This window comes from Aspergillus multicolor (assembly GCF_047715735.1).
Source record: "Aspergillus multicolor strain CBS 133.54 unplaced genomic scaffold BDW74scaffold_2, whole genome shotgun sequence".
NCBI lineage: Eukaryota > Fungi > Ascomycota > Eurotiomycetes > Eurotiales > Aspergillaceae > Aspergillus > Aspergillus multicolor.
Genome location: NW_027395953.1, coordinates 1,472,451 through 1,496,373, shown reverse-complemented (window position 1 = coordinate 1,496,373; position 23,923 = coordinate 1,472,451). Strand labels below are relative to the sequence as shown.

Genomic DNA, 23,923 nt, shown 5'->3' with positions numbered 1-23,923 from the left:
GCCACCCTGATATCGGCAGAAAAAAGATGGCGGAAAAAAGTACTGCGGTACACACTTTCTCCTTACACACGACAGAAGAGTTCTGGGAGGTTGGACTCAGGATGGGCGCCAGTCCTACCTACGAAGGGACTCTCAATGAGTCCCAACTTCTCGAACAGTTGCCGGGTGAGATTGCGGCTCTCATCCGCACGGCTTCCGGGACTCAGTACCTGAACGCGCTCGCAGTCGGCGCATTGAGATCAGGGTTTACGGAGAAGTTCTTCCACATATACGAGCCGATCTTCGTTGATCTGGCTGCACGCTGGACACTGCCCGAGTCCGGCGTTGACCAAACCGAAGTCATATCCGCATTTTCACGAATATTGCCGCTCGCACCACATTTACGATCTTTCGCAAGCCAATATGCCATGTCCCGGGCTGGCCCTCTGTCGGCGTTGGCTGCACCTAATGCTTCGACTAACCTGCAAATAGACGACCCCACCATTTGCACATTACTACTTGCCATATTCCGTCTTCTTTCTTTTGACCTAGAAGCCTTTTCACCCGCCATTTCCCCATCTCGATTACAGACTCTTTTTCGACATGACGATAAAGTGATTCGATATCTTGCGGTGCGATGTTTCTGCCTTTATATGCGCGCGGCCGATGCGTCGACGGAGAGGATATTGTGGTCACATTGCGGGGACGACATTGTGGAGGGGCACTGGGAAGGTATTTCGATTGACTACCGCTGCCTCGGGCTCTGGGAAGAGCGTCGATGGACTACCCTGGAAAGGCAACTTCATTCGTTTAGGACAACACGGTCTTACTCCGAGAGCTTTTCTCGGGTGGAGCAGTTGCGAGAATATCTTACTGCACGAACCGCAGAAGTCTCCGGCGTATTGATACCTCGTCAGATTGAAACCTCGCTCACACCGTCTGTAATCGTGAGGACGCCCACAGCAGTGAGTAACTTGCGGCGGATAGCGAGTGCCTTGGTTACTCCTCAGCCAATCCTCCTGATCGGTCTGCCGAACTCAGGAAAGACCAGTCTGATCAACGATGTTGCAGGCGTCATGGGTCAGGCGGAATCTATGGTGACCCTTCACCTGAACGAGCAAACAGATGCTAAAAGCCTTCTTGGAATGTACTCAACATCTCCAGCAACAGGCAGCTTTGCTTGGCAACCGGGTGTCCTGACAAAAGCTGCGAGAGAAGGCCGATGGATACTAATTGAAGACCTGGATCGCGCTCCATCTGAAGTCATTGGTCTCATCCTTCCTATCATTGAAAAGGGTGAACTCACCATAGCTAGTCGAAGAGAGCGCGTCAAATGTGCGGAAGGGTTCAAGATCATCGCAACGATGAAGTCGTCGTACAATATCGCCGGAGAAGAGGTTGCTCCTAGTACTTCAATACTCGGAAGCAGATTATGGAATAGGGTACAGGTTGATCCGCTCACGATAGGGGAAGTTCAAGAAGTGATTGCGCAAAAGTTCCCTTTACTTGAATCTAGGGTTCCTACAATCATGGACGTGTACCAGAAGCTCTGCTCCTCGTTTCACGGGAGCCTCGCCATCAAAAGCTCTCAAGGTCGTACCCCAGGACTGCGAGATCTTATCAAGCTTTGTAGCAGAATGCACCGGAGACTCCAGCGACTTGGCGTGAAGACTGGATATGAGGCTACTCCTGAAGGGACTGACGACGAAATTTTTCTCGACGTGGTGGACATCTTCCTCAAGTATCTACCAGACTCGACAATTTCGGATTCTTTGGCTTTGAAAGTCGCGGAGGCACTACATATTTCGCCGCAGCGCGCACGATTTTCTCTACATGAGCGGACCCCAGCGCTCTTGGACCAAGGTAACAACCTCGTACTTGGTAGGGAGGCTTGCCGCAAGATCAAGGTGCCGAGCGGTTCTGCATCTAAATTAGCAGCTGCTGCATCTCGCTTTGCTACTACAAGAGCCGCCCTGAAGCTGATGGAGCAAGTCGCTGCCTCAGTTGAGATGGCCGAGCCTGTTCTCCTCGTTGGAGAGACCGGTATCGGTAAAACAACTGTCATACAGCATCTTGCCACGCTGATGCGGCAAAAACTCACAGTAGTGAACTTGTCACAACAAAGTGAGAGCACGGATCTATTGGGTGGCTTCAAACCGGTCAACATTCGTACAATGGCAATTCCAATGTTTGATGAGTTCAATTCCCTATTTGAACTAACATTCTCTGCGAAAAAGAATCAGAAATTCCTTTCCTCGATTGCAAAGAATGTTGCTAGTGGGAACTGGGTACGTTTGGTCAATCATTGGCACGAAGCCGTTCGGTTGGCAGATGGCGTTTTCAAGGCAGGCAATGGCTCGTCTCAGTCTGCAGAAAGTGAACAACCCACTAAGAAGCGGAAATTGGAGTCCCCAAAATACCAGCATCTGCGACAAAGATGGGAGAGATTTACAGCGCAGCTCAACGACTTTGAAGCACAAGTGGCCCAGGGCGATGCCAAGTTTGCGTTTGCGTTCGTACAGGGAAAGATTGTTCGCGCCTTGCGCAATGGCGAGTGGGTTCTGCTTGACGAGGTCAACCTCGCGTCGCCTGACACTCTTGAAAACATTGCAAGTCTTTTGCATCACGGCAGTGAGGGCTCACCCTCAGTGTTGCTGTCAGAGGCTGGCGATGTAGAACGGGTGTTTGGTCACCCAGATTTCCGAATATTCGGTGCCATGAACCCGGCAACGGACGCAGGCAAAAAGGACCTTCCACCAGGTCTTCGCTCTAGATTTACTGAACTATATGTGCAATCCCCTGATAACGATCTGGATGACCTCTTGTCTCTCATCAAGAAGTATCTTGGGGATTTGACTTTGAGTGATCCCAGGGCTGCACCAGATCTCGCCCAACTGTACATGGAGGCCAAGAAGCTCAATAGTGAGAACAAGCTCACGGACGGTGCGGGCCAGCGACCACATTTTAGCATTCGAACCCTTGTTCGTGCGCTCATCTACGCTGCTGACCATGCCCAAATCTATGGCTTGCGACGAGCAATATTCGAAGGATTCTCTATGAGTTTTCTGACAGTTTTGAGCCGTGAATCTGAAATGCTGCTGATGCCGCTGCTCGAGAAGCACATCTTCAGTAATGTGAAGAACGTCAGAGCTTTACTTGGGCAGACTCCCAGACCCCCCAATGATGGCAACGAGTACGTGCATTTCAAACATTACTGGATGCGCAAAGGACATTCGACACCGGAAGAACAACCTCATTACATCATAACACCGTTCATTGAAAAGAACCTCAAGAACCTTGTCAGAGCGAGCTCCACCCGCCGATTCCCAGTCTTGCTCCAGGGTCCAACCTCTGCTGGTAAGACCAGTATGATCGAGTATCTTGCTAAGGTGTCGGGGAACAAGTTCGTACGTATCAATAACCACGAACACACCGATCTGCAGGAGTATCTCGGCTCCTACGTTTCCGATGATGACGGTACTCTTCGTTATCAGGAGGGTGTCCTAGTAGAGGCCTTACGGAACGGCTACTGGATTGTCCTCGACGAGCTGAATCTGGCCCCGTCAGACGTTTTGGAGGCGCTTAATCGACTTCTGGACGATAATCGTGAGCTGTTCATTCCGGAGACACAAGAAGTGGTTCATCCTCATCCAAATTTCATGCTATTCGCAACGCAGAATCCTGCAGGGCTCTATGGGGGGCGAAAAGTGCTCTCTCGCGCTTTTCGGAACCGTTTCCTTGAATTGCACTTTGACGACATACCAGAGAGTGAACTGGAATACATTCTCAAAGAAAGGTCACAGATTGCGCCATCCTTCTGTACTCGGATAGTTTCAGTGTATCGAAAACTCTCTTTATTGCGCCAATCAAACCGACTATTTGAGCAGAAGAATAGTTTCGCCACCCTGCGTGATCTTTTCCGGTGGGCTCTGCGGCAAGCAGATGATCGAGAGCAGCTGGCTATAAATGGTTTCATGCTCCTTGCAGAGAGGGTGCGAAACCCTCAAGAGAGAGAAGCTGTGAAAGGCGTGATTGAAGAGGTCATGAAGGTCAAGATAGACGAAGAGGTTCTCTACAGTATATCCGAAATGGACAAGCGTGCGCCAATGCTAAGACAACTAACCCCTGGCATTGTCTGGACCAGGGCTATGAGGAGACTTTTCATCTTGGTTTCCACTGCTCTGCATAACAACGAGCCTATCCTGCTTGTGGGTGAGACCGGCTGCGGAAAGACTCAGCTTTGTCAAGCAGTCTCAGATGCCTATCAAAAGCAGCTGCACATTGTCAATGCGCATGTAAACTTGGAAACTGGAGATCTCATCGGTGCCCAACGTCCTGTGCGAAATAGAGCGGCTATCGAAGAGGGTCTGGTCAGCGACTTGCGAACACTCTTGCGAGACGAGACGAAGTCGTTTGAAGAGTTGAAACAAGTATTCGGAACATTGACTGAAGAACAGCGGCACGAATGCGACTCGGAGCTGCTTAAGAGAATTGAGAAGAACCTTGCCCGTCTAAATGCGTTGTTCGAATGGACTGATGGAAGTTTGATTACCGCTATGAAGACAGGCCAATTTTTCCTCCTTGATGAAATTTCGCTTGCTGACGACTCGGTCTTGGAACGACTCAACAGTGTGCTGGAACCGCATAGGTCAATACTGCTAGCAGAAAAGGGCCCCATCGATTCAATGGTGGTTGCGGATGGCGGTTTCCAATTTCTTTCAACCATGAACCCCGGAGGCGACTATGGAAAGCGTGAACTTTCTGCTGCTCTTCGAAACCGAATGACCGAGATTTGGGCCCCTCAGCTATCTGAAGATGAAGATATTCTCCCAATCCTTCAAAGGAAACTACAGATGGAGTCGGAACGCATTTCTCGGGCAATGCTACAGTTTGCTAAATGGTTCAAGCGGACGTTTCAGGGCTCCTCTACCAACTCCCTTTCTCTCCGCGATCTTCTGGGCTGGGTTGATTTCGTCAATAAATGCCAAGGCTCTGAACCCTTGTTTGCCGTCATTCAAGGTGCTGCAATGGTGTTCATAGACACACTAGGTGCCAACCCCTCCGCGATGCTTGCCAGTACGCTGCATAACCTCGTGGCAAACCGAAAACTGTGTTTGGATAAACTCCAAGAACTGTTTGACGTCGATGCCGCAGGTATTTACGAGCAAAAGTCTATTATTGATGTCCAAGACCAGGCCTTGCGCGTAGGGCCCTTCCATCTCACCATCCAGGGTGATGCTCAGCCCGATCCCGAATTCATCATGGATGCACCGACCACCATTGCCAACTCAGTACGAATTGCTCGCGGATTACAATTAACCAAGCCCATTCTCTTAGAAGGTAGCCCTGGCGTGGGTAAGACAACACTCGTGACTGCCCTTGCTCGAGCTCTCGGAAAGCCGCTCACCCGAATCAATCTGTCTGAGCAAACGGACCTTACGGATCTGTTTGGATCGGATGTGCCTGTTGAAGGCGGTGATGTAGGTCAGTTTGCATGGCGGAATGCACCTTTCCTGCAAGCGATGCAGCGTGGTGACTGGGTACTCTTGGATGAGATGAATTTGGCCTCTCAGTCGGTGCTTGAGGGTCTCAATGCTTGTTTGGACCATCGTCAGATGGTTTACATTGCGGAACTTGACCAGACCTTCAAGCGACACCCGAATTTCGTCCTTTTTGCGGCACAAAATCCCCACCATCAAGGAGGTGGCAGGAAGGGGTTGCCGGCTTCTTTCGTCAACCGATTCACCGTGGTGTATGCTGATAGCTTCACTGACGCTGATTTGAAACGCATTTGTGCCAAGCTCTTCCCCGGCAGCCCCACAACGCAGACCGAAAGGCTGGTTGATTTTGTCTCCTCGTTAAACGTTGCTATCACCCAGGAAAGGAGGCTAGGTGTTCTGGGTGGTCCATGGGAGGTCAACCTACGTGACATCCAGCGATGGCTTCAACTGGCTGATCGTGGAGCTTTGCAAATTCATACGAAGAATTTCCTCGACATTATCATCTCTCAACGGTTTAGGTCGGAAGAGGACCGGGAACGAGTCCGCCATCTATATGAGCGTGTCTTTGCCGATGTCTCAACTGTAGCCAAGAGTTACTATCATAATATGACTGCGGAATGTATGCAGGTTGGGCTTGGAGTCATGCAAAGAGATGTGATGCTTCAAGAAACTCCCAATCCGCATCTTGAGATACTGCCGAGGGATCTTCCTATTCTGGAGTCTCTCATGCTTTGCATTGAGCAGTCATGGCCAAGCATCTTGGTGGGAGCTTCAGGATGCGGCAAAACAACGTTGATAAGAAAGCTTGCTGCTCTAAATGGAGCCAATCTGGTCGAGTTAGCCTTGAGTGCTGATACTGACACAATGGACCTAGTCGGGGGTTTTGAGCAGATTGACCACAACAGGGAAACACAGTCCATACTGCAGGATATTCTGCTCTTTGTCAGACGGCAAATACTCTCCATTCACACGCCTGGGACATCTCCGGAAGAAATTTCCGCTTTCGTTGAGCTTTATGAACGATTGCAGAGCCATGATGTATCCCTCGAAACAGTATGCACGTTATTGGAAACTGTTCAGCAACTATACCCCAAACCCGTGTTGCAGCAGCTACTTGAACGATCACAATCCTTGTCTCGAATCATTAAAGAGTCGGAGAGTTTCAAGGTCGGCTTTGAATGGACGGAGGGTGTCTTGACGCAGGCTGTCCAGAAGGGAGACTGGGTTGTCCTCGACAATGCCAATCTTTGTAATCCCTCAGTCCTCGACAGACTGAACTCCTTGACGGAGCCGAACGGGTCTCTCATCCTTAATGAGCAGCGCACTGAGGATGGAAACGCCCGAATGATCAAGCCTCACCCGAACTTCAGGCTCTTCTTGACAATGGATTCGAGAAACGGAGAGCTATCTCGCGCCATGCGAAATAGATGTGTGGAAATCTGCATCCTGCCCTACGATGATGTGGCTCAGAATTATTCCTCCACTCCCTCCTATACCAGCCAGTCTTCCTTATACCGTCTTCGCTCTCTCTGGACGCTCGGGCTTTCCGGTGCTGCAGAGCAAATGTCTGAACCATCGTACGAGATTCGCCTGGATCACCTGTCTATCTCGGACTTGGCCTATCTTCAACAATCACACCATCTTGTCTCTCCGTATATGTCCAATCTACAGCTTGGCCAGTTCTCGAGACTTTTGGATCGTTACGCATCGGTTATACATGACAACCAGTTCTGCCAACCTTTTGATTCTATCAAGAAATCCGTCAACCTAGGTGATGTCGCTTTCTCCATTCAAGGCCATCTACAGCCCCTTCATCCTTTGGTCAATGAACCTCTGGCTTTAGTTTTGGAGGGGGATTTGCCTTTCAACTCCGTTGTCCTCCTGGCGCATTTGCAGGAGTCAAAGCTTGATCTGCATCGCCTCAAACAGGCCCTATTGCTCGCAGACGAGTTGAGCCAGTCTCTAAAACCAAGCCAAATGAGTCGCCTCCAGCGATCTATAGCCTCGAAGCGCATACCTGCCTTGATGAAGGATTCGACACAGCCAGTTGGCCGCTTCCTTTCACATTGCGGACAGGCTGTATATGACTTTGTTCAAAGTCTGGACAGTGATTTTATCAGCCACCACGATCCCATGCCTCCTCTTCGTGCAATCATAAACTTCTGTGCGGATATCCTGAGAATTACAGCGTCTACTGAAGTTGATGAGGGCGAATTTCTCATCTACCTTCAGATTGGGAAAGCGTTGTGCGCATCTATTTTCGACCTGGGTGCTCCTTTCACCCCATTGGCTCAGACTCTGTCTCAAGCGCTTGAGCGCTTCCACGAAAACTGGGCTCTTACTACAGGGCTCGGTATGCAGAAGCTCTGGGAATCTTGGAGACCAGCAACATCATCAACTCCCGCCCAGTTGGCTTCCATGCTGGATCTGGAGAAGGTCGCGTCAGAGTTCATGCAAGTCGCAAACCGGACTCGTCTTGACTTGTCTCAGTTGAGCCAAGTGCGTAACTCTTTGGTCGAAACCCAAAGATCCTTGCTTCTGGAGGGCGCTGATGAGGGGAATCTTGTGCAAGTAAGTTCTTGACCATTCAAGTCTGACACACGGTCCGAGATATGTTCTTCGTACTAACAGTTAGCAGAGTCTTCGAGAGACAGTGATGGGTCTGGCAAGCGTGGTGCAAGACTCCGAGTTGACTCAAAACCCATACTTCTCGAACGAGTTTGAGATATTATGCCAGTACCACGACATTGCAGCCCTCAAGGATGGAAGCTCCTCAGCACCTCAGACCACAATTCAATCAGTTTTAGCTCTACTTGCGGGCCGTCCTGCTCAGCCCCTGAATTCATCAAAGCTGCAAAGCAGAGTTCCTGATATCCTTCATCGTCTTTCCCTGTTTTCAGGATCCCAGCGATCTTCGGGGTCTGGAACAGCCGTTAGCGGCACTGTTTCTCTGTCGCTGCTCAACAAGCTGGCTTATGTTGATCGCGTCAACCTTGGCCAGATGGACGCACTGGAACTTGAGAAGCAGACTCTCTCCAAAGCTTTGGCCTTAACCAGTCGAGAAATCGCGCTGGATCAGCTCAAGCTTGTCAGACAGGCACTTTTGGAACTTACCGCGGAGTTTGTCGATCTTCACAAGGAGTTTTTCAACCCGCAGTCCTTTGAGCAACTGGTTACTCTTCTGCGTTTGGCAGGCAAGCGAGGCCTACCACCAAGTCTGCTCTCATTGAACATTCGTCTGGCGCAGAACCTACCCAGTAATCATCATTTCAAAACCATTGCTGACAAGGCACTTCCTAAGCTTGTTGTTGCGCTGCTGACTAGGTCTACCGGCGAAGATGCTGTGCAAGATACCGCAAGTGCATTGGTGCAACTGGCGGTCATTCTCCTGTGGCTTTTTGTTCCTGATAAGCCATTTGATCCTTCTCTAAGCTTAGTCGTCGAGAGAGAACGACATCAGCAACGTGTGGCTGAATTTGCTTCGAAGGCTGAAGCAATCGTGTTGTATGAGCAAGTCTTCTCGGGACAAGCTACGAACGTCAGGAATGAAATCGTGCAGCGTGAATTGAGCAGTCTTGGTTCGGCCCCGCCGCCATCCTCTGTCACCCGACCAGCTACCTCAGAAATCAGCATTCTCCACGCCGAATTCTCCAGCATCATCAAATCTGTTCTCCGCCGGAACCCTGAGAAATTGATCAACGCGACCAAGAAGGGCCCCGAGAACGAACGTATGAGAAAGCTACTGCGAGACAATATTCAGCAACTGAGCAAGCGTCTAAGTACCAACTACAGATCCTACGACGATATCACCACTCTTGTCGTTCGCTTCCTGCAGATATTAGACCTTGGTCTTTCGCTTGGCTCAAACCCCGACCATGGGCCTGACGAGACAGCTCTTCTGCGGACCGTTTGTCAGAGCACGCCTTTCCTTGGAGCTTCTGGTCGATCGATCCCCTCGCTTGACAATGGCTCGTCCAGTTATGATTCTAAACACCCCACAGATTCATGGTTCCACGGTTTATCATCGCTCAGGGTGGCTGAAGCCTTGGAGCCTGGTATTCTTCATAGCAAAACCGGTCGAGAGAATCTCCTACGCATTGTCGAGAAATTTTACATGTTGTGGAAAGCAAAATTGAAGGAGGACCAAGAGGAACACACCCGCAAGAATGAGATGTATCATTTCAGAGGATCTTGGGAGGATGAGGAAGAGGTCGATGCCAATGAGTTATACCAGCTCTTCCCTACGTATGAGGAAGACGCGGACCGAGAACTCAGCCTGTCAAGTGCGACTGATCCCAAGGCTATCGCGGTTCGACTGGCCGATCTTCACGCCAAATTGTTTGAGGCTGCGGATAGTGGAACAGTGCTGTTAGATCACGTCAAGCAGTCTGCTATGCTGCTAGGCTCAATTTGGTCTGATACCAACGACTCGCCGTCTTCACACGTCGCTCCGAAGGAGCAGGTTTCTGTCATCTTTTTGCTCCTTGAAGATGATCTTATAAAGAGAACGACCCCGTCGGCTAAGAGCTATAACTTTTACACTGACCAGAATCTGGCCGAAGCCAAGAAGCTGTTGACTCTGACACGCTCTGTCCAAGCTCGATTTGCTCAGATTCAACAGGCCTGGCCCGACCACGCAGTTCCTGGTGATGTGATCTCGTTCTGCAAAGAGATCTATCAGTTCAAGCATACCGAACCCGTTGCTAAGTTCCTGACCAAGGTTGAGAAGCTTCACTCTCTTGTCCATGAATGGCAGCTCGTAGCCAGTCGAGAGTACTCGGCAGCATCATACTACGATGAACTTACGAACATGATCATCTCCTGGCGGCGATTGGAATTGTCTACCTGGGCAAAGCTCCTAGATCTTGAGAAGGACAAGTGTGACCAGGACGTGAGCTCATGGTGGTTCATTGCTTTCGAAGCACTTATTCGGGCGCCAATCCAGATTGCAGAGTCCGGACCCGCGGATCTTGGTGACCATGTCCAGGAAGTGGTTGGTACATTGGAGCAATTCACGCACTCAACTACGCTAGGCCAGTACAGCGAGCGGCTTCGGCTTATCAAGAACTTCCGAGCCCTCTTGCTTCTCTATGTGCAGGACTATCCGTCGCTGAAGCAGCTTGTGTCTGCACTCGACAATTTCCTTCGCCATTACGCTCAATTCCAACCCGCGGTCAACAAAATGCTAACTGACAAGCGTTCTTCTCTGGAAAAGGATATCAAGGAACAGATACAACTCGCAAGCTGGAAGGACACAAATATTGTTGCCCTCAGAGAGAGTGCTAAGCGATCCCATGTCAAGCTGTTCAAATTGGTGCGCAAATACCGCGAGGTTTTAGGCTTGCCGGTCGAGCAGATCCTGAGCCAAGATATGCCCGAACGAGAAGAAGAAACTGGTGTTTCCGGTCGCGAGCTTGTCTTCTCTTCTACGAGTCTCCCGGAAGCCCTGGTCCTTTGCGAAAAAAGCAAAGTGTGGTCTACTCGACCCCCTCGTTTCACGAACCCGGAAGGCACAGTCAAGAACATGCTCAAAATGTACACCTCAATCTCCGACGAATTTGACATTGGTAATGACCTGAGCGGCTTCGTCCAATTCTTCCTTGAAAGTATCAAAGAATTCCGAACCCAGACACCGAAGGTTTTGACCGAGGAGAACAAACCTGATGTACAACACCTCAAGGGTCAGAAACGTCGTTTCTATGCGGACACTCTGCGACAGCTTCTGGAAATGGGTGTCAAGCGCAATGCCGGTACCGACTTGATCGAATCCCAGGCTACCGTTGCTAAGGTGCTTGCTACCAGCCCGTCTCTCCCCACCCACCCTGCGGTAATGCAACTGATCGACAATTGCGATGGCTACTTCCACCGACTTCTAGACCTTATTCCGCGTGCCCGCCAAGCCTCACGCAGCTACTCCGAGGAACTCAGCAATGTTGAAGTGTCAAGAAGTTTAGGATCCATGGAGCATCTCTTATTCATGATTAGGAAACAGAGAGCTACCGTTTCCCCTACTCTATCGGATTTGGGAACGCTTCAGTCCACTCTCGCCAAGATCTCGAACCTCTGGAAGTCGGGAGTAAACTCTATTGCTCGTTCCAACCTTCAAAATGCTAGTGGGAAGCAAGAAGTATCAACAGCGGTTGCATGGCTGGCGCCCACCGTCGGGCTTGCTTCAACAATTGTGGAGCTGCATTCCAAGTTCTCTGAGATTTCTTCATCAGAAATCTCCAAAGGCCTGCAGACGTGGAAAGAGACGTTCTACCGCCTGAGACAATCTATCAACCACCTTCCCGAGCTGCCCAGTGGAGTTATTTCTAAACTTCACCAGCATACCTTCGATGAAGCTGCGTCTTCTGTGGACCAATTGAAGGCAGATATTGGTAAATGGTCTCGTGAACGTCCCGATTTAACTTTTGTCCTCGACCAGCTTCTCCCCTGGACTAAAGTCAAGCCTGGGCCCGCCGAGGTCGTTCAAAATGTGGATGTGTTAGCAATCGAGGACTTTGACTCAAACCTTACTGCAGCCACGGATAGAATACTTGTCAGTCTCCAGAAATTTAAGGAGGTGCCAGCCTTTATTACATCCACCGGCTCTCTCGCCCGAAGTGACGAGTTCTTCACTAGAGCTCTGAAGTCGGCGCATCTGGCTGATATCACTAAAGCTCTAAATGATGTTATAGAGACTCTCCATCGAATCCAGGAGAACTCCGAGGCTGGCATTCCCCTAGCAGTCTCGCTTCTGGCGAGCCTGTTGCCCATCATGAACAAGTATTACGATATCAGCCAAGACATCGTGGGCCGCTTCCTCAAAGTGCACCGTGAGACATGCAAGATGTCTTATGTACTTGCGAAGACTTTCATTCAGGTCTCATCAGAAGGCTTCTGTAGCCCACATGAGGAGTCAAATGAAGAAGGCCAGTCTGGAAAGTTGGAGAGCGGAACAGGTCTTGGTGAAGGTGAGGGAGCCGAAGACATCAGTAAAGATGTTGGGGATGACGAAGACCTGTCTGAGCTGGCGCAACAGGAACAGCAAGAAGGCGCAGGAGAGGATATGGATAAGTCTAAAGATGCTGTGAATATGGACCAAGAAGACCTGAAAGGTGAGGAAGGCGAGCACGAAGAAGAAGAAGAAGAAGAAGGGGACAAAGAAAGCGGCGACGAAGGAGAGGATGACGATATTGACGAGGAGGTTGGTAGTGTCAATGACCTGGATGCATCTGCCGTTGATGAGAAGATGTGGGATGGTGGTCATGACGAGGAACAGAAGGAGACGGAAAACGAAGAAGGCAAAGGTGCTACTGAGGCTGACCAACAAACGGCAGCCCCGGAGCAGAAAGAAGGCGAGAAGGGTGAAGAGGGCGAGAAAGAGGGCGAGAAAGAGGGCGAAGGCGAAGAGGAAGAGGAAGACGACGAGGAAGAAGAAACGCCTGACGATGAAGGCGAGGCTATTGGACGCGAGGATATGGATGTCACAGATCCCCATGCCCAGGAACAGGAGACACTTGATCTACCGGAAGAGATGCAGCTTGATGGTGACGAAAAGGGCATGGATGATGAGGAATTCGGCAGCGATGATGGGCTTGACGATCTTCCTGATGCACCGAATGATGAGCAGATGAACGAGATGCAGGAAGACAATCCCGAAGAGCAGGGCCCCGGCGACCCCCCGGGCGAAGAGGAAGAGATTGACCAGGATGAGGAAGCTCAGCCTGGAGAGGAGAATGCCAACGCAGCGGAAGGGGAAGAAGACGCACAAGAACAGGGTGAAGAGCCTGAAGAGACTCAGCAAGACGAATTTCTTGCCCAAAGTGATGACAATGAGAATGCTGGAGAGGAAGTCGCTCCCAGCGAAGCTGTCAATGGCGGTCTCGGTGCCGAGCAGGACCAGAACCAGGAGAAGGGCGCTTCCGGTAACGCACAGCAACAGGATGGCTCGACTGATCCTAATGTCGAGCAAAATCAACAAACTGGTGCTGCCAAGGAGGGTGAAGAAAACGAGAGGTCCAGGGATGAGGGAGGTGCCGACGATGTCAACCCCGAAGATCCTCAGTTACAGGCATTCAAGAAACTGGGCGATGTTCTCGAACAATGGCACCGCAGACAAAAAGAAATTCAGAATGCCTCAAAACAGGAGGAAGGCGAGACGGACGAGCCGCTGCCTCAGGACACAGAGATGGGCGATGCAGACTTTGAGCACCTGGCAGACCAAGACGACGTCGCTGATACCCAAGCCCTTGGTCAAGCTAACGAAGAACAAGCCAAAGCTCTGGACCAGAACAAGGGCGTGGAGTCGGAATCCAAACCTGTCGACCAAGAAATGCTGCCTGACGCGTCCGATGAGCCTCAAGTCCTCCCAGACAACGAATTGGAGGATGCAATGCAACTGGATCACGATGGCGCGCCCGCCAACAATCAAGCCGCCGGAGCTTTCATCCCAGGAGCGTCGCAAACCCAAGAAAACCCAAGCGACGCCCAAGCCCAGCCAGCAGAAACCGAAGAGCTCGATGAAGTCGACTCCCACCTAGCCGCTATTCACCTCTCATCTAATCTCCCTCCTCTAACCCCACGAGACGAAGCCCAACGCCTCTGGTCGAAGTACGAATCCGCAACAAACGCCCTCTCCCTCTCCCTAACCGAACAACTCCGCCTAATCCTCGCGCCTACCCTCGCAACCAAACTCCGCGGCGACTTCCGTACTGGTAAACGTCTCAACATCAAGCGCATCATCCCCTACATCGCATCGCAGTACAAGCGCGACAAGATCTGGATGCGCCGCTCCGTTCCCTCCAAGCGCAACTACCAAATCATGCTTGCCGTCGACGACAGTAAGTCCATGCTCGAGAGCGGCAGTGGCCAACTCGCCTTTGAAACGCTCGCCCTCGTCGCAAAGAGTCTGAGTATGCTCGAAGTTGGAGACCTCTGCGTCCTCGGTTTCGGCAGCGAAGACCACGTCCGTGTTGCACACGATTTTGGCAGGCCCTTCTCCTCCGAGGCAGGTGTCCAGGTCTTCCAGAACTTCAGCTACCAGCAGACCGGCACCAACGTGCGCAAGCTGATCGCCGACTCGATCGCGCTCTTCCGCGAAGCGCGCTTCAAGCAGTCTCCCGCCGGCGGCAGTGCAGATCTTTGGCAGCTGGAGCTGATTATCTCCGATGGTATCTGCGAAGATCACGAGACCATCAAGCGGCTTGTTCGCCAGGCCCAGGAAGAGCGAATCATGATCGTGTTCATCATTGTGGACGCCCTGAAAGGCAACTCCATTCTAGACCTTACCCAGGCAAGCTTTGAGCCGGATACTGAGAGCGGTACCGGCGAGATGAAGTTGAAGATGAAGCGGTACTTAGAGGGATTCCCATTCCCCTATTACCTTGTTGTGCGGGACGTGAGAGAGCTTCCGGCTGTTTTGGCTACAGCGTTGAAGCAGTGGTTCGCGGAGGTTGTTGACGTTTCTTCATAGACTGATTGATTGTTTGCATTGTGGAGTTTTGGGGATATAAAAGCATGTTTTCTTCTCTTTTGTTATTGTAAATAGGCGGCAAACTGTGTATACGGCTGTACAAGTATTCATAGAATTCAATTGTTAGACTTTTTGGTACTTGAACGATTTCTCTCATCACTATGTAGGCGCTAATTGAAGATGCAATGCTCTTATACAAAAAAGAATAACCATGGTAAATCATGAACGACGACTCTACCAGCCATATTTCGCTCCAGCTTCCTTCTTGTTCCGCTTTCCAGATGCAAAACTCTCCTCCAAGGCCTCCTTCTGCGTGCTTGCCGCGTTGACCAGTTGTTGCAGCGTGTGCTTGCCAGGAGCAATGGCCCGGACGGGGTTGTGCTGTGTTGCAGCGAGCTCCTTGTGCGCCATCTCCTGGTTGGCAGCATACTCCGCATCTGTATTGAAGTGGAGTATTTTTGAAGTAGAAGCATCGGCGTTACGACCGAACAACTGGCGTCGCTGAGAACGGGAAAGATTCAGATCGTCCGCGATGTAGTCCAACGTTTGGGCCGAGGCGGGCGGCTGGGTTGATGCGGCGGGAATGGATTCGGTCTCTGGAGCCGGGCCTGCTGCTGGTGCGTTCTCACTCGTCGTGTAGACCAATGGTTCATACGTAGAGCCGTGCGCAGATGTTGATAAATCTGGCGTGGCTGTTTCTTCCGTCGCAGCAGACAAGGAGAAAAGACTGACCTTGGGCTTGGGTGCTGGAGGGGGCGCGGTAGGCTTTTGTGCCCGTGTCTCTGATTTTACGACTGCCTCCTTCTCTTCCATCGTCGCTGCTGCTTTTGGCTTGGGCTCTGGCAATGGCGGCGGTATGATCGGCCCCCTCCTCTTCTTCTGGCCCGTCCGCAATACAGACAACGGCTTGAACACCATCGGGTTCCCCTTCAAAACCACCTCCTCAGGTTTCTTCTTCATCACAGTCGTTGACTCCACATCCTCGCTATCCCTTAAGCTTCCTGCCTTGGGAATCGTCTCATCTTCGTCGTCACTACCTCCTAAGCTATCGAACGCCATATCGTTCCTCATCTCCTCATCTGCCTTACGATCAAAGCCCGGCGCGGCCCCCGTCTTCAAACTAAAAACCTTACGCGCGGGTCCACCACCCGCTAGTTTCTTTTCCTTTTCCACCGTCGCATTGGGCCGCTTGGGCGCTGGGAGAAATGAGTTGAAGCCTGCGAACGCGCCGTCGCCACCTATCTTAGGTTTTTTGCGCGCGGGACCATCCTCCCCTTCGTCGCCCGGTGCTTCGGGCTTGACCTCCGGCAAGGCAACGCGGATCTTGCGGGGGTTGGTCTTGTCGACGATTGTTGTGGTTTTTGATGCGGGGGCCGGGGGTGCGTTTGAAATTGGCGTGGGCTTCGCTACTGGTGTTGGGGCGGCGGGAACGGGGGTTTCTGGCTCAGAGTCCGAGGCTTCAGAATCGGAGTACGCGACTAAGGCCATTGTTGTAAAATTCCAGATGTACTGTGGATGGTTGCTTGATGATGAACAAAAGTTGGAAATTGCAAGGTTGATTGCAAGTCGGAGAGGTTGCGGTAACGTCGCGGCCGTAATCTATAGTACCTTATCTTATCTGATCATCAGTCTATGGCATGTGATGTCATATCTCATTCTTCGTTGAGATGATTGCGCAGGTAATAAGTCAACATGTGAGGAGTCGCAATAATACTTTACAGACGTCGATTATGAAGTATGATCTGCACCTATAGTCCTCACCTATGCCACATACGTGCGTCGCAAGGAACTCACCGATGTCGAGCCTTCCGCATCAAAAATTACTAGCGCGTAAAGCGATACCCTAAATTACAGTCCGCGGGCTCGATTCCAATTCCGCATCGATCCTGGATACTACAAAACATGCTCTCATTTCGCCTCACTTCTTCTTCTAGCCCGACTCTACACTAGAGAAAACCAGCGGCATGGACCCAGATGAAGACAACCCACGCTCACCAACTGGCGGTCCCAATCCCGCCGCCGAATCCAGCGCCAACCCAACTTCGAAAGCCGACGACTACGCAGCGCACAGCAAAAGCAAAGGGAAATTCCGCTTCAAGTCATCCAAGTCAAAATCAAGCTCTAGGTCTTCACGACATGATTCTCACGGACATACTCGAAGCCATAGACATCGATCCGACGACCGCGACCACCACCATGACCGCAACCATCGGCGACACAAACGTCGCAGAGCCCCAACTCCACGATCCTCTTCTCCCAGTACAGTGCCTTCTTACCCAGGCGCTCCGTTATCGCCCAACACCGCGTTCCGCGAATCTCTCTTCGATGCGCTAGGCGATGACGAAGGCGCTGCGTTCTGGGAATCTGTTTACGGGCAATCTATACACTCGTTCGGCGCTCCACGGGGACATACTGGCGGAGGAGATGGAAGGGGCGAACTCGAGCAAATGGACGAAGAGGAATATGCGGCGTATGTGCGCGGCGAAATGTGGAAGCGGTCGCGAGAAGGTATGCTCGAAGAGCAGGAGCGTCTAAGGGCAGAGAAGAAGGCGCGGGTCCGCGCTGAGAAGGCCGCCGGAGAGCAGGAGGAGAGGAGGAGATTTGAGAGGGCGATGGAGGATAGTTTACGGAGGGGAAGAGAGAGAAAGATGATGAAGGAGGTTTGGAAGGGTGTATGGGAGAGCTACATTAGGTCTTGGGAGAAGATCGAAGAGGTACGGAAGAAGAGCGCAGGCGGGGGCGAAGATGGAGGGACAGGAAACACAGTGCGGAATCTGCTCTTTTGGCCCGTGGAGTCGGGGAAGAGGAGGGATGTTAACAGAGAGACTGTGGAGGAGTTTATGCGTCGGGCTCCCCCTCCACCGCAGTCTTCTGGCCCTAATGCGCGGAATGACGCTACCGCAGATGATCTGCTGCTATCTACGCTCAAGGCAGAGCGTGTTCGGTGGCATCCGGACAAGATTCAGCATCGGTATGGTGCACTGGGACTTGACGAGTCGGTCATGCGTAGCGTGACGGAAGTCTTTCAGATCATTGATCACATGTGGAACGGTTTGAAGAAGTGATGGGCAACTATGTCCGTGTTTGCATTGGCATAATATGGCGTTGTTAGGACTAATACCCCGGTTTGCATAGAAAGTTTAGCATTTATATATGTTCTCTGGCACCTCAAATAAACAGAAACTTTTGCCTCATTTTATATGGCAAAATAGACCCGAAGATAGAGTATACATACATCATGGCTATGCAAATCAAATACAAGAGATTGGGAATGGCAAGGTGAATATAGGACAGGAGATAAGAATCATTTTTGCTATTTTCCGTTGCGTTGCATGTCTTAACATCAACTCACCACAGCACTCGACACCCTATACAATGCGTTCCTAAAAACTGGAGTACCTCGTCCTGGACCGGTACGCAGTCCAACCAACATACCCACCGCCAATAGCCGCGATAAAGAAGAAGACCTTGAACAAGAACCACGACCAGCTACCAGACTGCTTCTTGAACTTGCGCTGAGGGCGGTCAGCGCTGCGAGGGGGCCCGCTACCGCCGGTACCCTTGGAGCCGGCGACGTTGTACAGGTTCTGGGCCTTGACGGAGATGATGTCGTGGTTGTCGCTGAGCTCGCCGGTCTCGGCGGAGAAACCGAGGTATGCGACGGAGGGGATGGCAATGTTCGTCTCAGGGCTGGTGAGCGTGAAGCAATTGGTCCAGGTGCCTTCGGACTTGTATTGCAGGTCGAGCGTGAGCGATTTGTCTTGGAAGTAGGTCAAGCGTGCTTTTGTGGGAACGGAAGTTGTGCGGAGACCGCGGGCCTATGCTGGTTAGTACTCCAACTGCGATATGCTGATTGTAGCATGATATGAACGTACAGAGCATCCGGCCAGTTCGTTGGCCTTACCGTCGTGCGCTTGATCGTAGCTGGTCTTGCCGTCGCCCATCATGGCCATGACGTAGGGGAAGGATGTACCGGGGCGGTTGTTCTTGTATGTGTCGAAGAAGATTCCCAGGCCCTCAAAATTATCCGTTGAGCCAAAGACGGGACCTTGTGTCGCGCGCTGCTTGGTGAGCCACATGGCGAAACCATCGCCATGCAGGTTCCCCTCTCCTTTAATCTGGAATTCGAACTCGATCTAGTCCCACGCTTAGTCTCGGCCATAGTGGTTGTATGAGGTGCACTAACCTCCCAGTTCGTCGCGGTCAGAGGAACGCGAGAAAAGATCCATCCTTGCTGCGACGGCCGGTCTGCTGTGAGGCGGACGTATCTGTGGTAATGGATTAGCCCGAGCTCTTCAAGGACAGACGCTCCTATAACAATGGAAGCAGAGAGTGCGTACTTGTCGGCACGAACCACAGTATCTCCACCAAAATCGAACCAGCGGCTTTGGAAGTCTGAGTCCAAGTATGGCTATGCGGACGTTAGTATTAGGCGGTGGTGTAGAGCGGGGCGATAGCGAGTAGATTAGGTAGACGCACGGCAGTGAGACTGTGTGTTCGTAGCTAAACAACGGCAATTAGTTACTGGCAACAGCGAGCGTATGTAGTCTCTACACACCGGAATGCTCTTAACATTTTCATCGCCGTCGTAGGCATTGACTGCAGGCACGGCCATCAGGCCAGCAAGGCCCAAGAGCGTAGAGAACCGCGGCAGCAACATTGTTTTCGTTAAGCTAATTGCGAAGTCGCAAAACGATCGTGGGCGTTAAAAGTGGATTGTAACGATAGAAAGTAGTTGTAGGGCGGTAATCAATGTCGCCGGGACATTCAATGCACCGTTGCGTGGGTGGGTAGACAATATAACCAGGGTATACCTCCACCTGGCTTCAAGCGATCAACAGCGGAGTAGTATCAAATCGATTGGTCGGGTAAAAGATAGAGCTCGGAGGCGACAGAGTTGGGAATAGATTCAAAGGAAGGGATAGCGCTTCGGAAGAAAAAGAACAGGAGAATGGAATAGTTTGCAAAAAGCAAGAGTTGGCAGAACCGGAGAGAATGAGAACTGGACAGATCAGAAGAACAAGACAGACTCACTTAAGCTTCGAGTTCACACATCATCCACAGCCTGAGGAGTTAGGTGTCCACTTCCGCTCGGTTGTGGCTGAGGCATTTCTACAGTACGTAGTTTCCAGCTCAGCCTCAGCCCCAGCTTCCGCACCGCCACAGTTTTTCCATACCGATGCTTCAGATCCTGTCGACGTTATCGTCTCAACAACTACAGCTCCGCGCGAACAATCCATCTCCGCACACTGTCTTTTACCTCAGACACAAACAAAACCATCAACATGGCCCTCTTCGGCTCCTCCGCCCCCGCCGCCGCGCCCGCCGTGTCCGATCCGGAGTCCCAGAAATTGAAGGCCTCCATCCTGCAACAAATGCAACAGGAAGTGGCCGTGTCTAATGCGAAGAAGCTCATAGGCGTATGTCTTCACCTACCCGCGCCTTTCATTCCTCCTTTGCCATGCCCGAATTTCCATCAAAGCCGAAGTCGAGCTTAAAGCACTCACTAACTTGAGCCACAGAAAATCAACCAGAACTGCTTCGACAACTGCATCACAACCCCCGGCTCTTCAATGTCTTCTAGCGACTCAACTTGCCTGTCCAATTGCATGGAGAAGTACATTCAGTTCTGGAACGTCACGAGCCAAGCGTACATGTCCCGCGCTACCACAGAGCAAGTCGCGGCGAATGCGATGGCTACTGAAAATGTGTGAGCTTGTAGGTGGGACGGTTACCTTATGATCATTTAACCAAAAGGAGCTTGAGCGGTGCTTTGAATCAATTCTGGCGACGATCTTGTACAATATAGATGGAAGGGTTGTATGACGTACTAGGTCCTGTTGGATTAGGGTGAGACTATATCTGAACATGCCTGCATGGCCCCGGGGCTGGGGAGGTGCGGGTGTTTCACTTCTTGGTCTTAGAGATGCTACTAGTGTATAACATAGAATAAACTTGCCTAAACACATGCTAATTCGGTATTCACTTTTCATGCAAAGACAGCTCACTCCAGGTATTTACATATCATTACAAACCTCCGACAGCAACAGGAGACAAGAAACCAAAATAGATTTGTGATATATGCACGGAGGATCAAAAAGATGATCAAAGTCAAATCAGATGACATCTGCCCCGCGAACATGACAGTATCGTAAAAAGTGCCCTGGACATCCAGGGCGAACACCCGCATCCCAACACACACCCACCTGCCCGCAAGGCGGAAGTATAAAAAGTATAGTAGAAGTCATCCACCTGAGCAAGTATCTGAGACAATAGGTTACCAAACGCCCTTCCTCCATGAGTAACAATGACCTGTTATCAAGTGGACAGGGCCAGCGCGACACGCTTTTGACGCAAACACCAAGGCTAGGGCAAGCCTTGTTAGAAATATCTTCGAAAACGCTTATTTTCATTCGACCAGCGATTATCAAGACCAACAGGTGGAAGAATTGACCTTAGACATCATTACGCCGTCCTGCCTGCCTTAAGCAGGCACCACAATCCACTCCTCTTCCATTATAAAATAGAATTTTTAGTTCTAGCCAGAACCGTCTCTAGTGTGAATATCATTTCATCATCACTCATTAGAGGGTCTAGAAGTCGGGGAACAGGTGGCCGTGACTGTGATTGGCGTTAGCGAAGAGACGTAACAGGGCGTTCTAGTTGGAAACTTACGGATCCTCGCCGGTCTGGCCGTAAGGCTCTGACTCTTCCTGGTAGTTCTCATACTGGCTGGCGTCGCCCTGTCCGCCTCTGATGGGAGGCACGTAGGGTGCGTCGATCTCCTTCCTCAACAGCCTATCCCAGGTAACTTCCGCAAACCATGGGTGGTTCTTGATATCGTCCGGACCTCCATGAAGGTTTCCCAACCGCTTGGTGAGGTCTGAGGTGATCAACCGAGAGAGCAAGTCGACGGCATCGGGGTGAAGGTATGGCGGGAACTTGATCCTGCCCGCAAGGATGTTTTGATAGATCTTGACGGGCGACCCTTGGTCCCAGAAGGGTGTGAACCCGCACAGCATCTCGAAGATCAGGATACCGAGGGACCACCTTTGAAAGTTAGCACTGTTCGGGCAGCGCAATTGACATCAAACTCACCAATCAACGGATTTGTTGTAACCCTTAGAGGCCACGACCTCTGGAGCCAGGTAATCAGGTGTTCCACAAAGGGTCCAGGTAATATCAGGCACCTCCTTCGCAAAGCCAAAATCAGTAATCTTGAGGTGCCCATGGCGATCTAACAGCAAGTTCTCGGGCTTAAGATCCCGGTAGATGATATTCAACGAATGAAGATACTCCAGGGCCAGAGTCACCTCGGCCGCATAGAACTTGGCGACGGGGTTCGGAAATCGCTATGCCCTGGCATTAGCTGTCTGTTCTGGCAAGATGGGCAATCATAACTCACCTGGGACTTCCGAAGTAAACTGAACAGCTCTCCACCCTCGACAAAATCCATGACCATGTACAGGTTTCGAGCATCCTGCCAAGTACCCCACAGTGTGACGAGGAAAGGATGCCTAACGCGATTCAGCATCCGTCGCTCATCATTAGTATGCTCAATCTGCTTCATCTTGACGACTTGCGCCTTCTTCAAGACCTTGATAGCATAGTAGCGGTGGTTGTGCTTCGACTGCACGAGGTGAACGCGTCCAAAACTACCTGTGCCGAGGGTGCGCTGGATCGCGAAATCGTCGAGGGTGTATTTCCCCTTGGTGGTACGCTCCGTTCGAGAGACCTGCGGCGTGTTCTGCTGCGACGGGTTTATGATGTTTTGTATGCTGGCGGCATTGCCGTGGTGGCCGGAATTCGAGTGTGCGGAAGTACTAGAGGGCTGTTGTGCGGGGGATTGCATGGAGGCGGTTTGCCCGTCGGCAGGCTTGTTGCTAGCAGCAGATGAGTGGTTGGATTGGTTGTGTTTGGCGGCGTGGGAATTGTTGGAATTCGCCGAATGAGCCGAATTGTTGGAGGGATGGTGGTTATGGTGGAAGAGGTGGTGGCCGTGGTGCTGGGAGTCTTCGGCAGCGATTGGTGACGTCGTGGTGTGGCCAGTCGTGGTGGAACCAGCCTGGAGCTCCTTGGAGAGGTCTTGCGAATCCTTCGTTCGCCGTTTCTTCAAGAGCCCTCCGAGAGTAGGCATCGAGGATGGCTTAAGGTGAGACCACGGTCGATGTGAGACAAACTGGAAGCATGCAGGCGCTAGGCTTCGTTGTTGGAGCTACGCGTAGATGATGAGGCTTGGTATTGGTCTCTGTTTCGGATCCCAAGCGACCCCCGGCCGGAGTAGATAAGTATGCACGACTGGAAGTATAGAACCGCCAAAGGAGACAAAAAGCAATTGAGCAAAGACAAGCTGGCAACAGAGACCACGGATGAAGCAGAGAGGGGAGGATGGGACTCTCAGCACCTAAAACAAGGCCGTGGACGATCGAGGGGGGCGAGAGAGAGGGAGAGCACGAGTAGCAGCAAAGCGGGGTTATGCTGGAGTCTGAACCTCTTTGCGTCAAGATGAATCGATCCATTAATCTTAACCGATCCACTTTGCAGCCTATCATCGCCCTGCTTTTCGTCAACTTGGGACTCCTTTCTTTGTTCTCTTTCTTTCACCTGAGCCTCTCCTCGAGTCTCGAGTCCTGTCTTCACTCGCTGGGTCGAAGAGCTTGAATCGATGAGCTTCGACCTGCCTTACCAGAGCTAGCCGAGCAGCACTCGAGGCCGAGGAGACCGGTGGGCCTGAATGAACAAGTCCATCGGTGATGTCTACACGAGTAATGTGTGAGATCACTACTACGGCGTGGTGTTACTGCTGGGACGGACCGATGACTTCATACAATGGGGTCATGGAGCTCTCCCGAACGGTGAACCAACTTAAAAGAGACCTTATGAGAACCACATGGCCGTAGCGAAGCTTTGTAGGTATAGAGTTTGCAGAGGGTTCAAAGGGAATATTCTGTACTTGAGCAAAAGATTCGATGCTGCATCCCGCGCC

The 23,923-nt window shown here is 51.4% G+C and overlaps 6 protein-coding genes across 6 annotated transcripts; 3 read left to right on the top strand and 3 right to left on the bottom strand.

Annotated features, from left to right (window-relative positions):
- Positions 1 to 26: 26 nt before the first annotated feature.
- BDW74DRAFT_173590 (AAA family ATPase midasin) lies at positions 27 to 14,937 on the top strand (the record flags this gene model as incomplete). Its single annotated transcript, XM_073727819.1, has 2 exons — positions 27 to 8,051; positions 8,119 to 14,937. The coding sequence occupies 2 exons, from the start codon at positions 27 to 29 to the stop codon at positions 14,935 to 14,937; spliced, it is 14,844 nt and encodes a 4,947-aa protein (XP_073588848.1).
- A 152-nt stretch (positions 14,938 to 15,089) lies between these two features.
- Positions 15,090 to 16,476, bottom strand: BDW74DRAFT_144477 (PRCC domain-containing protein). Its single transcript, XM_073723037.1, has one exon. The coding sequence runs from the start codon at positions 16,423 to 16,425 to the stop codon at positions 15,172 to 15,174; it is 1,254 nt and encodes a 417-aa protein (XP_073588847.1). The 5' UTR covers positions 16,426 to 16,476; the 3' UTR covers positions 15,090 to 15,171.
- A 368-nt stretch (positions 16,477 to 16,844) lies between these two features.
- On the top strand, positions 16,845 to 18,271 carry BDW74DRAFT_48501 (uncharacterized protein). The gene has a single exon (XM_073732928.1). The coding sequence runs from the start codon at positions 16,902 to 16,904 to the stop codon at positions 18,000 to 18,002; it is 1,101 nt and encodes a 366-aa protein (XP_073588846.1). The 5' UTR covers positions 16,845 to 16,901; the 3' UTR covers positions 18,003 to 18,271.
- A 49-nt stretch (positions 18,272 to 18,320) lies between these two features.
- BDW74DRAFT_173587 (legume-like lectin family protein) lies at positions 18,321 to 19,597 on the bottom strand (the record flags this gene model as incomplete). The annotated part of the gene is made up of 6 exons (XM_073727818.1): positions 18,321 to 18,755; positions 18,813 to 19,073; positions 19,124 to 19,205; positions 19,278 to 19,348; positions 19,417 to 19,440; positions 19,496 to 19,597. 6 exons carry the CDS (start codon positions 19,595 to 19,597, stop codon positions 18,321 to 18,323), a joined length of 975 nt encoding a protein of 324 aa, XP_073588845.1.
- Positions 19,598 to 20,130: 533 nt separating this feature from the next.
- On the top strand, positions 20,131 to 20,935 carry tim13 (protein translocase subunit TIM13). Its single transcript, XM_073723036.1, has 2 exons — positions 20,131 to 20,357; positions 20,460 to 20,935. Exons 1-2 carry the CDS (start codon positions 20,223 to 20,225, stop codon positions 20,649 to 20,651), a joined length of 327 nt encoding a protein of 108 aa, XP_073588844.1. The 5' UTR covers positions 20,131 to 20,222; the 3' UTR covers positions 20,652 to 20,935.
- On the bottom strand, positions 20,906 to 23,791 carry pkaC (cAMP-dependent protein kinase catalytic subunit pkaC). The gene is made up of 4 exons (XM_073723035.1): positions 22,343 to 23,791; positions 22,036 to 22,289; positions 21,613 to 21,987; positions 20,906 to 21,558 (listed from the first exon to the last, which is right to left on the bottom strand). Exons 1-4 carry the CDS (start codon positions 23,072 to 23,074, stop codon positions 21,531 to 21,533), a joined length of 1,389 nt encoding a protein of 462 aa, XP_073588843.1. The 5' UTR covers positions 23,075 to 23,791; the 3' UTR covers positions 20,906 to 21,530.
- Between the last annotated feature and the right edge of the window lie 132 nt (positions 23,792 to 23,923).

Coding starts and splice junctions, on each gene's coding strand:
- BDW74DRAFT_144477 (XM_073723037.1), bottom strand. CDS start 16,425: ATGGCCTTAGTCGCGTACTCCGATTCTGAAGCCTCGGACTCTGAGCCA.
- BDW74DRAFT_48501 (XM_073732928.1), top strand. CDS start 16,902: ATGGACCCAGATGAAGACAACCCACGCTCACCAACTGGCGGTCCCAAT.
- tim13 (XM_073723036.1), top strand. CDS start 20,223: ATGGCCCTCTTCGGCTCCTCCGCCCCCGCCGCCGCGCCCGCCGTGTCC. Junction 20,358..20,459: donor ATGCGAAGAAGCTCATAGGC/GTATGTCTTCAC, acceptor CTTGAGCCACAG/AAAATCAACCAGAACTGCTT.
- pkaC (XM_073723035.1), bottom strand. CDS start 23,074: ATGCCTACTCTCGGAGGGCTCTTGAAGAAACGGCGAACGAAGGATTCG. Junction 21,988..22,035: donor TACAACAAATCCGTTGATTG/GTGAGTTTGATG, acceptor TAACTTTCAAAG/GTGGTCCCTCGGTATCCTGA. Junction 21,559..21,612: donor GGCCAGACCGGCGAGGATCC/GTAAGTTTCCAA, acceptor CGCCAATCACAG/TCACGGCCACCTGTTCCCCG.